This window comes from Papio anubis, chromosome 10 (assembly GCF_008728515.1).
Source record: "Papio anubis isolate 15944 chromosome 10, Panubis1.0, whole genome shotgun sequence".
NCBI lineage: Eukaryota > Metazoa > Chordata > Mammalia > Primates > Cercopithecidae > Papio > Papio anubis.
The window spans coordinates 53,230,795-53,246,282 of record NC_044985.1 but is presented as its reverse complement, the minus strand read 5'-3'; the positions used below and the strand labels follow the sequence as shown (position 1 = coordinate 53,246,282).

General features: G+C 38.3%; 1 protein-coding gene across 9 annotated transcripts in view; it reads left to right on the top strand.

The window, feature by feature from the left end:
- FASTKD1 (FAST kinase domains 1) overlaps positions 1-14,458 on the top strand; it is a 51,812-nt gene extending 37,354 nt beyond the window's left edge. For 4 of the 9 annotated variants that reach the window (XM_003907578.3, XM_031651333.1, XM_031651332.1 and 1 more), the window contains 6 exons: positions 3,535-3,663; positions 5,870-5,998; positions 6,674-6,787; positions 12,088-12,226; positions 13,202-13,316; positions 14,264-14,434. In XM_003907578.3, coding sequence (XP_003907627.1) covers positions 3,535-3,663; positions 5,870-5,998; positions 6,674-6,787; positions 12,088-12,226; positions 13,202-13,316; positions 14,264-14,359 — 722 coding nt within the window. In that variant the 3' untranslated portion in view covers positions 14,360-14,434. Of the gene's footprint in view, positions 1-3,534; positions 3,664-5,869; positions 5,999-6,673; positions 6,788-12,087; positions 12,227-13,201; positions 13,317-14,263 lie in introns of all 9 variants that reach the window. The other 5 variants (XM_031651338.1, XM_021923701.2, XM_031651335.1 and 2 more) reach the window with 4 other exon arrangements.
- The last annotated feature ends 1,030 nt before the right edge of the window (positions 14,459-15,488 follow it).

Sequence of the window (15,488 nt, the reverse complement as noted above, 5' to 3'; positions counted from 1 at the left end):
CGATTCTCCTGCCACAGCCTCCCGAGTAGCTGGGATTACAGGCATGCTCCACCACACCTGGCGAATTTTGTATTTTTAGTAGAGACGGGGTTTCTCCATGTTGGTCAGGCTGGCCTGGAACTCCCGACTTCAGGTGATCCACCCACCTCAGCCTCCCAAAGTGCTGGGATTACAGACGTGAGCCACAGTGCCTGACTATAACTATTTTTTTAAAAACAACCAATATTGAGTAGTTATGTATTTTCCTCCATCTTTTTTGCTTGATATTTATTTTTATAAAATGACTGGCCATTTATTATAAATTGTGCCACATTCTGGATTTGTCTGATTGTTTTCCTTTAACTTGCTTCCCCATCTCCTGCATTTGTAGTAAACTAGAAGTTAGGTATAGATGCTTGGTTAGGTTCAGATTAAACATTTACAGCAAAAATAACTTGTATGTGGTGCTGTGTACCTTATATTTAGATCACATCTGGAGGCACATAATGTCTGATTGTTTCTGTCTATTTAGATTTTTTTTTTTTTTTGAGACGGAGTCTTGCCAGATTGTTTTTTAAAAGTAAAAAAAATGTTTCTTAAGAATCTTAATAGATGTTTGTCAACTGTTTGAAGGGTTGCTGCTCTTATGCTAATTATTTTGCATCTCTTAAAAAGGTCTTTAAAGAAATTATCTTTTAAATTTAGAGATGGGGTCTTGCTACATTGCCCAGGCTGATATCAAACTCCTGGGCTCAAGTAGTCCTCCCACTTTGGCCTCCCAAGTACTGGGATTACAGGCATGAGCCACCACACCCGGCCAGAAAAGTCTTTTGATAATATTTCAGTACTAGAAAAAAGTAGAATAGAAATAGTCCTTCCTGCTGTTAGCCTTAGCAGAAGCAATATGTGAGGATAGCAGAGACAGGAAATTACTTTTTCTTTTTCCTTTTCATTTTTATTTTGGGTCTGAGTTGTGTTTGGAACAGTTTGACCTTCAAGGAGTAGAGCTTTATGAGACTTTTCTTCTCAGACTCACACTATGTACTTGTCAGTATGATACAGAAGTTTTAGAGGAGAAATGCTCAGTAGCCATTCCTTTTCACTCAACACTTTCCATGTACTTACTGTCAGGTATTCTTCTAGGCACTGGAGATACAGGAGAGAGTAAAAACAGATAAACTACCATCATGGAGTTTACTTTCTGGTAGGGGGAGATTGACGTAAACAATAAACAAGCCTCTAAGGTCAGATGGTGGTAAGTACCTTCAAGAACATTAGAGCAGGGTAAGTGTATAGGCTGGAGCATCATGCTAAGTGTGAGATGGAGTAAACTTTGGATAAGGGATTCAGGGACTGCCTCTCTGAGGAGATGTCATTTAACCATGGATTAAATGAAGTGAGGGAGTGATCCATGTCAGTAGATAGGGAAGAGAGTCTCAGGATGAAAGAAAGGGAAGTGGAGGCCGGGCGCGGTGGCTCAAGCCTGTAATCCCAGCACTTTGGGAGGCCGAGACGGGCGGATCACGAGGTCAGGAGATCGAGACCATCCTGGCTAACACAGTGAAACCCCGTCTCTACTAAAAAATACAAAAAAAAAAAACTAGCTGGGCGAGGTGGAGGGCGCCTGTAGTCCCAGCCACTCGGGAGGCTGAGGCAGGAGAATGGCGGGAACCCGGGAGGCGGAGCTTGCAGTGAGCTGAGATCCGGCCACTGCACTCCAGCCTGGGCGACAGAGCGAGACTCCGTCTCAAAAAAAAAAATTAAAAAAAAAAAAAAAAAAAAAAGAAAAAAGAAAGGGAAGTGGAAAGGGCCCTCAGGTGAGAGCATGTTTGGTTTTTTCCAGGAACAGTGAATTCAATGTGGCAGGAGTGGATGAGAGAGACCAAGTTGGTAGGAGATAAGGTTGGAGAGACAGCCAGAGACTGGTTTCCTCAGATCTTTTTGCTCTGCCTGGAGAGTAAAAATTACCCAGTTATCTACCAAGCAACAGATACTGAGAGCTTCCATATCCAGCATAACATGTTAGGCTCTACACTAGGGATTTATATAGACCTTTAGACCTCTGGTGAAGGTGGTGTGAAACAAGTATGAATATATTAATTGTGTCTGCATCATGCTAATGGACTTTGCTACATTTTTGTGGGATCTGTGGGCCAGATAGCATCTAACCATGTCTGATACTACTGTGTCACAGCCTACAACATGAGGCTGGGATATGCATATGTATATGTATATGTATATATGAATGTGTTTCATGTATGGTGTACATTTATACCCCTTTTTAGTAACACAACTATATGTAGAAAGATGAGCCTTTAAATTGAGAGAGTATATTCTCCTGGTTGTTTAGTCATGTGTCAACAACCAGAAGGAAATAAAAGTACATCTCTTCCCATATTCTCCAAATAGTCTTAGAAATTAGAAATTTTTGTTGCTAAAGAGTATAAGGGAAGAAAGATTGAGAAGTATAGCTTTGAGTTTTAAAAACTTAATCAGAGAAAGTTTTAAAAATTCCTAGGGAACTTTATAAGTAAAATTTTAAATAGCTAATAGAGTAATACTTTTCATTGTTTCGAGTAATGACAAATTTTGACAGATTAGTTTTGCTGGTGGAGATCATCACTGTTATGACCTGGTCTTGCTTTATTAAATAACTCAGTAAAAAATTGAAAAGGAAAGATTTAATATTGTCTATTCTGTCCTTAGTAAGAATATTGATACCAATCAGGCATTTTAGGTGGCCTTTTCCCTCACGTTAGAAATGTCTCTTGGATGAGGCAAATTAGGTAAATAGTTGAAGCCTTATACTGTGGGACATCTGCCATGCTGCTGGGTGACAACTAAAGGAGGAGGTGCTAGGGAAGACCTAAGCCTCAAACATGTGTACACTCTGCTTGGAGATCTGAGATCCCCAGAGAGCAGCATGGTATAATAATCCAGGCTCCAGAGCTGGACATTCTGGGTTAAATCCTACTCTCCGCTTGCCAACTCTGTGATCTTGGGCAAGTCATTTAACCTCTCTGTGCTTCCTAATGCTTCTTTATAAAGCAGAGATAATTGTTTCTACTGATATAAGATATAAATGAGTTGGTATATCTAAAGTGTTTAGAATGGTATGTAACATATTCTGAACACTATTGTATTATTATCACCAATACCGGGATCACTTCTTTTTACATGCAGCACTGTCCTTTTGTTTTGGATTCTTTTTCCAAGGCTATTTTTAAAACTTCTTACTAAAGTGTAATAACAAATGTTCATATAACTTTAGTATAATAGTATGAGTTTATTCAAATTGAATCACCCAGGGAATCAGTACTGAGGTTAAGACACAGAGTATTATCACAGTACCCTTCTCCTCTTGTCCCCTTTTCCTACTTGGACCCCACCCAAAGGTAACCACTTAACCATTATCCTGTCTTGTAACAGTATAGATTAATTTTGTCAAAGCTGTGTATCATTTTCTTTTTAAAACCTAGCTTTGCCTGAATAAATTATAAATTTATATATAAGTGAGGCAGCTATACCTTTAAAAAAATCTTAATTTTCTTTTAGGTATATTGGATCCTCTTATGTTAGTGTATCTTGGTTTCTCTTTGGCCACACTTCAATATTTTCCAGAAGATCTGCTAAAGTCAATTTTTAACATCGAATTCTTATCTAGATTGGATTCTCAACTTGAAAGTATGTATCTACGTTTTAATTTATTTGTCTGTTGTACTTTATATCCAAATCTCGGGTCTACCTATACTGAAGAATTTTAATGTTAATAACTTTTTTCTGTTTCTAATAGTATTCATGCTTATTGTAGAAATTTGGAAAACACAGGAATAAAATAGAAAATAAAAAATTACCCATCTTACTAACAAGTAAAACTACCACTTTTAATGTTTTGGAGTATTTCTTTTCTGTCTTTCTCCTTCTCTTGTGTGAATGTTTATATATTTGTGTTTTTTTGTTTTGTTTTGAGACAGGGTCTCACTCTGTTGCCCAGGCTGGAGTGCAGTGGTGCAGTTATAGCTCACTGAAGCCTTGGACTCCAGGATCAAGTGATCCTCCCACCTCAGCCTTCCAAGTAGCTGGGACCACAGGCGTGTGTCACCATGCCCAGCTAATTTTTTTTTTTTAATAGCTGGGATCTCACTGTATTGCCCAGGCTGGTGTCAAACTCTTGAGCTCAAGTGATTCTCCCTCCTTGGCCTCCCAGATGTGTGAACCCCCACACTCAGCCTGTATTTAATTTTAATTTGTTAAATTTTTTATTTTTATATTTTGAGACAGAGTTTTGCTATGTTGCCCAGGCTGGTCTCTAGCTCCTGGCCTCAAGCAATCCTCTTGCCTCGGCCTCCCAAAGTGTTGGGATTACAGGCATGAGCCACTGTACCCAGCCTCTGTATTCTTACTTTCTTTTTCTTCTCTTTTTTTTTTTGAGATGGAGTCTTGCTCTGTTTCTCAGGCTGGAGTGCAGTGGCTCAAACTTAGCTCACGGCAACCTCCGCCTTCCCATTTCAAGTGATTGATTCTCCTGCTTCAGCCTCTCGAGTAGCTGGGATTATAAGTAGGTGCCACCATGCCCGGCTAATTTTTCTATTTGTAGTAGAGACGAGGTTTCACCATGTTGGCCAGGTTGGTGTTGAACTCCTGACCTCAAGTGATCTGTCCACCTCGGCCTCACAAAGTGGTAGGATTACAGGTATGAGCCCCCATGCCTGGCCCCTATATGAATTTTAAAACAAAATTTGGATTACTTATATGTTCACTTTTGTAGGCTGCCTTTTTCCATCTAACTATATTTTGAGCAATTTTCCATGTTATTAAATATTTTTATGTCTTTTTTTATTGGCTACATAATGTCCCATTATATGGATATAATAAAATTTGTCATCTTATAGATTGTTTCTAATTCCTCATCATTGTAAGTAATGAATTGTTATACATGAATCATTGTTTCCTTAGGATAAAATCCTAAGTATGGAATATTAGGTGAATGAAAATTCTTGGGAGTATTTTTTTTTTTTTTTTTTTTTTTTTTGAGACGGAGTTTTGCGCTTGTTGCCCAGGCTGGAGTGCAATGGCATGATCTTGGCTACCCGAAACCCCCACCTTCTGGATTCAAGCAATTCTCCTGCCTTGTCCTCCCGAGTAGCTGGGATTACAGGCAGGCGCCACCATGCCCGGCTAATTTTGTATTTTTAATAGAGATGGGGTTTCTCCATGTTGGTCAGGCTGGTCTTGAACTCCTGACCTCAGGTGATCCACCCACCTCAGCCTCTCAAAGTGTTGGGATTACAGGCGTGAGCCACCGCGCCCTGCCAGGAGTATTTTTTAAATGTACTTTTAACATTCATGATTAATGAGAACAGTGTAGGAGTTGGTCCTAATCATGTCACTGAATGTAATAATTTAAAAATATAAAGCATACATTTGTAAATTAGAAATGTAAACAGTTGGCCGGGCGCGGTGGCTCAAGCCTGTAATCCCAGCACTTTGGGAGGCCGAGGCGGGTGGATCACGAGGTCAGGAGATTGAGACCATCCTGGCTAACATGGTGAAACCCCGTCTCTACTAAAAAATACAAAAAACTAGCCGGGCGAGGTGGCGGGCGCCTGTAGTCCCAGCTACTCGGAGGCTGAGGCGGGAGAATGGCGTGAACCCGGGAGGCGGAGCTTGCAGTGAGCTGAGATCCGGCCACTGCACTCCAGCCTGGGCGACAGAGCGAGACTTCGTCTCAAAAAAAAAAAAAAAAAAAAAAAAAAGAAATGTAAACAGTTCTAAATACTGTTAGAATAAAAGCATCTAGTAATAGCGGGGATAAATGAATGTGAAAAAAAATGGGTTGTCTTTCCTAGGTTTCAGCTCTCAAAATTCATTAGTATTTTATTAATTTCAGTTTTATCTTCATCTCTAAGTGCAAGAGTCCAGTTTCATCTTATGGAGTTAAATAGATCAATCTGCTTGGAATGCCCTGAGTTTCAGATTCCATGGTTTCATGATCGCTTCTGTCAACAATATAATAAAGGTTTGAGTTTTCTTTTAGTCAGATAGCAAAGTTTAATTCTAAAGTAAATTATTGTGTAGTACATTGTTAATCTTGTTATACTGAAACATGACACGAGCCTTCCCAAGAGTGCCATGACCTGTTTAATATTTTATATGTGATATTGTAGATGGAACATTATAAGAATTTCTTAATATTTGGGACATAACCCTCTTTCAGTTGAGAGCAAAGAACTTTTATTGAATTTAGTGTCATTACATAAGATATTACATTGAAGCTCTTATTGGAAATATTAATCTTTATTTTTCAATTTGTAGAATTGGAATGATTGTCATTAAAAAACTGATTAAGGCCGGGTGCAGTGGCTCACGCCTGTAATCCCAGCACTTTGGGAGGCTGAAAGGCTGGCAGATCACCTGAGGTCAGGAGTTTGAGACCAGCCTGACCAACAACATGGAGAAACCCCGTCTCTACTAAAAATACAAAATTAGCCGGGCGTGGGGGTGCACACTTGTAATCCCAGCTACTCAGGAGGCTGAGGCAGGAGAATTGCTTGAACTGGGGAGACGGAGGTTGCAGTAAGCCGAGATCGTGCCATTGCATTCCACCCTGGGCAACAAGTGTGAAAACTCCATCTCAAAAAAAAAAAAAAAAAAAAAAAAGATTAAGTAGACTAATTCTTTATATTTTATAAAGGTATTGGCGTCATGAATGGAGCACAACAGCAGATTTATAAAATGTTAGCAGAGGTACTAGGAGGAATCAATTGTGTAAAAGCCTCGGTTCTTACGCCTTATTACCACACAGTAGGTAAGTTATTGGTAGGTTATTAGTTACTTTCAGAAAATCAAACTAATATGAATAGAATCATCAGTTGGAATTTTTTAAAGTTTTTTGATTTTTTTTCAAGTTGTTATTATTATTAAAATTTCCAAACAGGTAGAAAGAACAATAGAATAAATCCTCAAGTTTGCATGGCTCAGTGTTGATAACCAGGAGCATTTTCTGTTCTTTAGAAAATAAAATAAAATTAAGGTCAGTCCTCCACCAATTCTAAGTAAAACCCAGATTCAGATTCACTGAATGTTTCTGTATCTTCAAAAGATTCTGTCCTCTCCATTCGGTGTGTGAAAATAAGGGAAATGACTCTTTAATCTCTATTTCATTGTTTTAAGTTCATCTGAAAAACTAAGTTGGAATATCAGCCTGGATGAAGATTTCCAAAAATACTGTGCTTGATGTTAACCTGATTAATCTTGTTTCTCAACTGTTCTAGTTGTGAAATGCATTCTAATTGAATTGTGGATTACATAAAGCTAGTGGACTAGCTTATGTTGATAGCAATATAAAATTTTCAAAGATATTGCTATATTCAAATGGTGATCTTAAATGAAAAAGATAAAATTTTAAGATAATTAACATAAACTTTCTAAATTTAGGTTTAGAAAACCTCTGCATATATACAGCATATTTAAAAGGATTATAAACTTGGTATAAACTAACAGCGTAAATGGTAGCCAAAAATCAAATACTATTTAAACTATATTGTTAATAATAACAACAAAGTTGGTAATCCCATTGTATTCTATTTTTCAGACATCTTAATATTGTATTTTTTTTTTTTTGCATGTTGTGCTTTTTAAGAGACAGTGACATGTAGGGTCTAGAAACAAAGGAGGACAGATAGTGAAGGATCTTGTCTAATCATGTCTTAGAACTAGAGAAGACTAGGATTGCATGGATTTCAATCCTTGAGCAAGTTCTTCCGAACCTTGTTAGCTTCTTCATCAGTGAAATGGGGATAATAATGCCTACTTGATAGGATTAACTGAGATATTGCATGTGAAGCATTTAACACTATCCTTGGAACATAGTAAGTGCTCAATACATTTATTTTTATTTTAATTTTTTTATAGAGACAGGGTCTCACTATGTTGCCCAGGCTGGTCTCAAACTCCTGGGCTCAAGCGATTCTCCTGCCTCAGCTCAGCCTCCCAGAGTGTTGGGATTACAGGTGTGAGCCACTGTGCCCAGCCCAATATATCTTACTTGGGGCGGGGGAAAAAAAAAAGGATGTTTAGTCTGAAAAATAGAAGTCTTATGGGGACCATAATCTTTTAAAATGTTTGAAGGATTGTTAAGTAGAGAACTAGGTATCTCTATCTTAAAGATGAACAAAGTGGTAAAAATGAAAGAAAGCAGATTTAACTTGGTATAAGGAGAATTATTGGCTGCTTTCTGAAGAAGTAATGTTGAGGCAGAGGCTGAATATTCAGATGATAGATGTGTGTGATTTTTATACTGGGCAGGAAGGTGAACTAGATAATCATTAATACTCTCATCTTGTGTTACAAAACACAAGTTTCCTTTGATTTTATATTAATCAGGATTGAGTTGGGTATGAGTGACAAAAATCCATAAATTGGCTGGGCACAGTGGCTCATGCTCATACACATAGTCTCAGCACTTTGGGAGGCTGAGGTGGAAGGATGGCTTGAGCTCAGGAGTTTGAGACCAGCCTGGGCAATATAGTGAAACCCTATCTCTAAATAAATAAATAAATACATACATAAATAAAATAACAGGCATGGTGGTATGCCCCTCTAGTCCCATTGCTCAGGAGTTTGAGACCAGCCTGGGCAATACAGTGAGACCCTGTCTCTAAATAAATAAATAAATAATTAGCAGGCATGGTGGCATGCCCTTGTAGTCCCATTAGGAGGCTGAGGTGGGAGGATCTCTTGAACCCAGGAATTGGAGTCTACAGTGAGTTACAGTCACTCTACTGCACTCTAGCCTGAGTGACAGAGCAGGACTGTGTCTCTAAAACAAAAACAAAACAAAACAAGAAACAAACATTGAAGCTGGGCATGGTAGTGCAAGCCTGTAATCCTAGCTACTTTGAGAGACAGAGGTAGGAGGATCACTTGAGCCCAGAAGTTTGATTCCAGCCTGGGCAATATAGTGAGACACCATCTCTTTTTAAAATTGTTCTTGTTTTCTTCAGAACAATATGAACATAACCCCATCTCTTAAAAAAATTACACAAGACATGCTTAGCATAGAAAAACTAGAAAAGGAAGATAACAAAAAAGAAAAATTACCCATGATATAGCCACTGTTTGCTTTTGGTGTCTGTTTTCCTAACTTAGAAAAAGACAAAAATGGTTTTCTTCTGTAGTGTTTGTGTTTTAGTCCTTTTCTGCTGTTACAACAAAATACTTGAGACTGGTTAATTTATAAACAACAGAAATTCTGGAGGCTAGGAATTCCAAGCTCGAGATACCAACAGGTTTGGTATCTAGTAAGGACCTGGCCTCTGCTTCCAAGATGGTTCTTTCAATGCTGTGTCCTCCCATGGCAGAAGGGACAGGAAGGCAAAGGATGCTTATTTATAGCGTCACTAATCTCATTAACGAGGGCTCTGCCCTCATGACTTAATCATCTCCTAAAGGTGCTACCTCTTTTTTTTTTTGAAAAAGGCTCTTGTTCTGTCACCCAGGTTGGAGGGCAGTGCAGGAGTGCAGTGGCATGATCATAGTGCATTGCATCCTCTGCTTCCAGAGCTCAAGTGATTCTCCCACCTCAGCCTCCTGAGTAGCTGGGTCTACAGGCACATACCATGACACCAGGCTAATTTTTGTGTTTTTTTGTGGAGATGGGGTTTCACCATGTTGCACAGGCTGGTCTTAAACTCCTGAGCTCAAGCAATCCTCCTGCCTCTGCCACCCAAAATGCTAGGGTAACAGGTGTGAGATACCATGCCTGGCCTAAGGTCCACTATTATTTTTAACACATTGATGATTATGTTTCAACATACGAATTTTGGGGGACACATTCAGTTCATAGCAGTTTATAACTTTATATGTTGTGAATATTTTTCTATGCCAACAGATATGCTTATACAACATCTTTTTTAGTTACTACATATTTTGTTGAGTATGCTATTATTTAATCGATCTGTAAGATTTTTTTTGCTGGTATGTCCATCTGTCAAACAATGCTGCAATTTCAAATAACAATTATAGATATATCTTTATATATTGCTTATTATGTGTTAGACACTGTTTTAAGTACTTTATAAGTACTTGTGTGTGTGTATGCGTATAGTAAAATTATATCCCTATGAAGTATGTAAATTATTTACAGATGAGGAGACTGAAGCCCACAAACATTATTGATTGCCCAAGGTTATATACCTGGCAAATGACAGAGCCAGGATTTGAGCTTGGCATTCTGGCTCTAGAATTCATTCTCTTAATGAGAAAGCTATATATTTCATGTTTCATAATTAACTTAAAGATGGTTCAGTGCCTTAGTTTTTCACCAGAGTTCCATCTGATTCTTTTCAAATCACAGACATCATTTCAGGATGTATATCTAAAAGATAAGAATGACTTTAAAAACAACAATATCATCTTTATCATCCTATAACCATTAATAATAATTTAATATTTTTAAAGAAACGTAGAGCAGTATGTGAAATTTAACATAAGTAGAGAGATATGGGAAATTTTAGGTAAAATTTAACATTTTATGTAAATGTTAGATTTGGCATACTATAATGAACTCAATGATCAAGGATTGAAGGTAGTAGAATTATGGGAAATTTAACATAAGTAGAGAGATATGAGAAATTTTAGATAAAATTTAACATTTTATCAAAATGTTAGATTTGGTGTACTATAATGAACCCAATGATGAAGGACTGAAGATAGTGGAATCTATTCCTCATACGTCTCATGTACTCTACCCCTATACCTTTGCTTTTCCTGTTTTAAGTGTCTTTTATGTTTATTTTACAGTTTATTTGTTCAAATTGGGATCTTAACATTCCACTCGGTTGGTTTGCAGTTTTTAGTTTAACCTTTCCTTTCCTACTTCTCCTTTTTTTAACTTAAAATTTAATTGAGAATAAGTTTTTTTTTTCACATTTCGAACTTAGAATTCTAATTGCAACTCTGTGATAACATTTAATATGTCATCTAACAGTTTTTAATGTTTTTACCATAAACCTGGGTTTGCTGTAAACCATTAGTGATATCTAGAGACTTGATTAGATTTTAGGATTTTTTTTAGGTTTTTCTTTTTGGCCAAAAACTTCGTAAGTGGCTTGTACTTCTTATTTCTTCCTATCAGGAGGCACACAAGGCTGGTTTCTTTTTCTTTTTCTTTCTTTTCTTTTTTTTTGGGTGGGGACAGAGTCTGGCTCTGTTGCCCAGGCTGAGGTGCAGTGGCACAAGCATGGCTCACTGCAGCCTTGACATCCTAGGTTCAAGGGATCCTCCCACCTCAGCCTCCTTGGCCTGACTAGCTGCCACTACACTTGGCTTATTTTTTAAATTTTTTGTAGAGACTGGGTTTTGCCATGTTACCCAGGCTGGTCTGGAACTCCTGAGCTCAAGCACACTGCCTGCCTCGGCCTCCCAAAATGCTGGGATTACAGGTGTGAGCCACTGTGCCTGGCCTGGTTGTCTTTTATGTATTAAGACTCATTAGTGGGTTTGTATGTTATCAGCTGATTCATTCAACAGAAAGTTCCCCTGTCAGCTTTTCACCTGCTGATTTTAGCAGTTATTAATGATCACTCATTGCCTAAATCCATCATTCAGAGGGGTGGTAAAGCAGCGATATTCTACATCTATCATGCCTTCTACATTTATTAGCTGGAATTTGTCTAAAAAGGACTTTCCCATATCAACTCTTTAGTTACCCTTATGTACAGTTCATGTAGGAAAGAGGATAAATGCTTGAATCTTTTTCTTTATTAATTTTCAGATGAGTTGGTTTAGCTTCCTCCAAATGTAACCAAGAGCTTTAAAGAGATTAAAACTCTTTAATGTGATTTGGCCTAGCCCAGTGCTAAATGTATCCTGGTACTTAATATTGTTTTGTAATTCTTCTGGTTGATTTTTTATTGATTGATTTCCAAAGAGAGGTGCCATTGGACCAGATCTTATAAAAATTACTTGGATGATTTAAGGGGTTCATCATTCTTTTGTGAGTGGGTTTGTGTACAAATATATGCATATATATTTCAAATATATCTTAAAACTTTTATCTGTAAGACTTTACCTAATTCATACTGCCAGTTTCTATGCTTCCTTAAGATTTTGAGTGTATCTTGGATAAAAGAAAAAAACCTCTTCCATATGGAAGCCATAATACAGCATTGGGACAGCTACCAGAAATGCCCTGGGAACCAAATACTGAAATAGTTGGATCAAGGCTGCCACCAGGGGCTGAAAGGTAATTTGTCTCTTAGTTTTAGATTGTATTAATATCTAAATGTTAAATTTGGGGTACTTTAGCCGGGCGCGGTGGCTCAAGCCTGTAATCCCAGCACTTTGGGAGGCCGAGACGGGCGGATCACGAGGTCAGGAGATCGAGACCATCCTGGCTAACGCGGTGAAACCCCGTCTCTACTAAAAATACAAGAAAATTAGCCGGGCGAGATGGCGGGCGCCTGTAGTCCCAGCTACTTGGGAGGCTGAGGCAGGAGAATGGCGTGAACCCGGGAGGCGGAACTTGCAGTGTGCCGACATCGCGCCACTGCACTCCAGCCTGGGCGACAGAGCAAGACTCTGTCTCAAAAAAAAAAAAAAAAAAAAAAAAAAAAATTTGGGGTACTATACTGAAGTCAATGATCAAAGATTGAAAGTAGTGCAATCTGTTCCTTGTATGTCATGCATTCCACCTTTGTAACTTTGCTTTTTCTGTCCCTTCTGCTTTAATGTTCTGCTTTCTTCTGTCCAAAGCCTAGCAATCTCCCTAATTAAAGTACTAAAAGAATTGTCCTCAACTAGAAGTAAAATAGTATCTTCTTTTGTGCTCCCATACCTCTCTACTTTTCTCATAGCACTTAGCCACTTCCTACACTGCATTACAGTAACTTACTATACATCATGTGTTCTCTGTTAGACTATAAGCTGTGTCACTTCATCTTTGTACCCCTCACAGTGGCTTATGTATAGTAGGCATGTGTAAATATATATTGGACAAAAAAAAAATGGATGAAAGCAGACAGATATTTACAATTATTTTGTGTAACTAAATAGGTTTGTCATTAATTACTAATTTCTTAGTAGAAACATAACTGGATATACTCATTTATATTCATTGGCTTTTGTTAGTTTATAAAGATACAGTCTTGTTTCTGAAAGGCTTGTAATTATTCAGTTTCTTATTTTGATTTTAGAAGTAAATATTTTTTATCTTATGTAGGATTGCTTTGGAATTTTTGGATTCAAAATCATTTTGTAGAAATATCCCTCACATGAAAGGAAAATTTGCTATGAAAAAACGACATTTGGAAATTCTGGGGTATCGTGTAATTCAGGTATGAAATACTCATGTAATTCAGCCTCTAAAAAGCCCAGAGACACTAGCTGTACATGTGCTTCCTTTTCATGTGAAAGTTCCAGAATTACCAGAATTACCTTTTTTTTTTTTTTTTTTGAGACGGAGTCTCGCTCTGTGGCCCAGGCTGGAGTGCAGTGGCCGGATCTCAGCTCACTGCAAGCTCCGCCTCCTGGGTTTACACCATTCTCCTGCCTCAGCCTCCCGAGTAGCTGGGACTACAGGCACCCGCCACCTCGCCCGGCTAGTTGTTTGTATTTTTTTTAGTAGAGACGGGGTTTCACCGTGTTAGCCAGGATGGTCTCGATCTCCTGACCTCGTGATCCGCCCGTTTCGGCCTCCCAAAGTGCTGGGACAGAATTACCTTTTTAAATATGTTTTTTAAAATGTATCCCTCAAACAGGCCAGGTGCAATAGCTCATCCCTGTGGCTACTTGGGTGGCTGAGGTGGGAGGATTGCTTGATCTTAGGAGATTGAGGCTGCAGTGAGCCGTGATTGTCCCACTGCACTCCAGCCTGGGTGACAGAGCAAGACCCTGTCTCATAAAAATAAATAAAAGTTGTCATTTATTTTATTGTCTTTAAAATATCTATATCTTATGATTTCTATATCTTCTAAGAGAGGCACTGTAGAGATGGATAGAGTTATCAGAGGAAACAACTAGTGTATGAATATAGAAGACTATGTAGGAAAAAGTGTCCATCATTGGTATTGTAGGAAAAGGAGGAGGAAAGGAGCAGAAAAAAGTCTTCTAGGCAATGTCAGAAGGACCCACTTGACTTCCAATAAGGGTTCACAGGCTATCCTTACATAAACTAATTTCATAGGATTCCTACAGCTTTGATCAGTAGTGCTTACATGTCTTCCTCAATGTTTTTTGTTGTTGCTTTAAAACTTTCATTCAAACTACATTACTTATTTTACAGATTTCTCAATTCGAATGGAACTCTATGGCACTGTCAACAAAGGATGCTCGAATGGACTACCTGAGAGAACGTATATTTGGAGAAGTCAAGTCATGACTGTAGTTTTTATTTAAAATGAATGTTACCATTTGTCACATCTGGACTTATTTTAATTAAGTGGCCTGTCTCAATAAAAAAATAATAGGTACAAATGTCCTAAGGTGGGAACATACCTGGCATGTTTCAGAATAACAAAGGATCCAGTGTGGCTGGAGCAGAACAAGTAGGGAGTGGGATGGGAGTGTATAAGGGAAAAGGTAAGAGATAACAGAGTCAAATACAACCTCTTGGCTACTCTGAGTGAGATGAGAAGCCATTGGAGGGTTTCAAGCAAGGAATGATATGAACTCACATTTTAACTGCATTACTTTGGCTACCTTATTGAGGTAAGAAAATACTACAATGAGGCAAATGTGTAAGAAAGAAAACTCTCTATGAGGTCATTGCAATAATCCAGGCAAGAATGGATGGTGACTTGGAGAGCGTGGTAGCAGTGGAGGTAATGAGAAGTAGTCAGATTTTTTGGATATATTTTGAAGGTAAAGGCAACAATTTGCTCACTGATTGGATATAAGGTATGAGAGAAATAGGAGCCAAGGATAAATCTAAGTTTTTGTCCTAAGCAACTCAGAGGATGTCATGAGCATTAATTAAGATGGGGGAGTCTACAGGAAGAGCAAGATGGGGGGCATGTGGTGAGGGTTGATCACAAGTTTGCTTTAGATATGTTGAGTTTGTGATGTCTTTTAAATGAGATTAGAGAAGAGTGTGAATGGAGGAGAGGTCTGAGGACTGAGTTTTCAGGTGCTCCAACATTAAAAGATTAAGAGGAAGAGGAGGAATTGGGAAAAGAGACTGAGCAGGGATGGCCAATGAGGTAGGAGGAAGGAAGGTAGTAATACTTCTAGAAGCCAAGTGGATAAAGCATTTCAAGGAGGAAGTGAGTAGTTGTATCAGATGCTGCTGAAAGGTCAGGAAAGATGAGAAATGGGAAATGGTTATTAAATTTAGCAATATGAAAATCATTCGTACTTTGAAAATAGTTTTGAAGTGGCGCATGTGAAAGCCTGACTGGTTCAAGAGAAAATGAGATACGTTTTCTCCTAAATGGAAGCAATGAAATGGGGTAGTAGCTGAGTGGACCAATCTTGACCTGGTGTAATCCTACACATGTTGAGGGAATAAT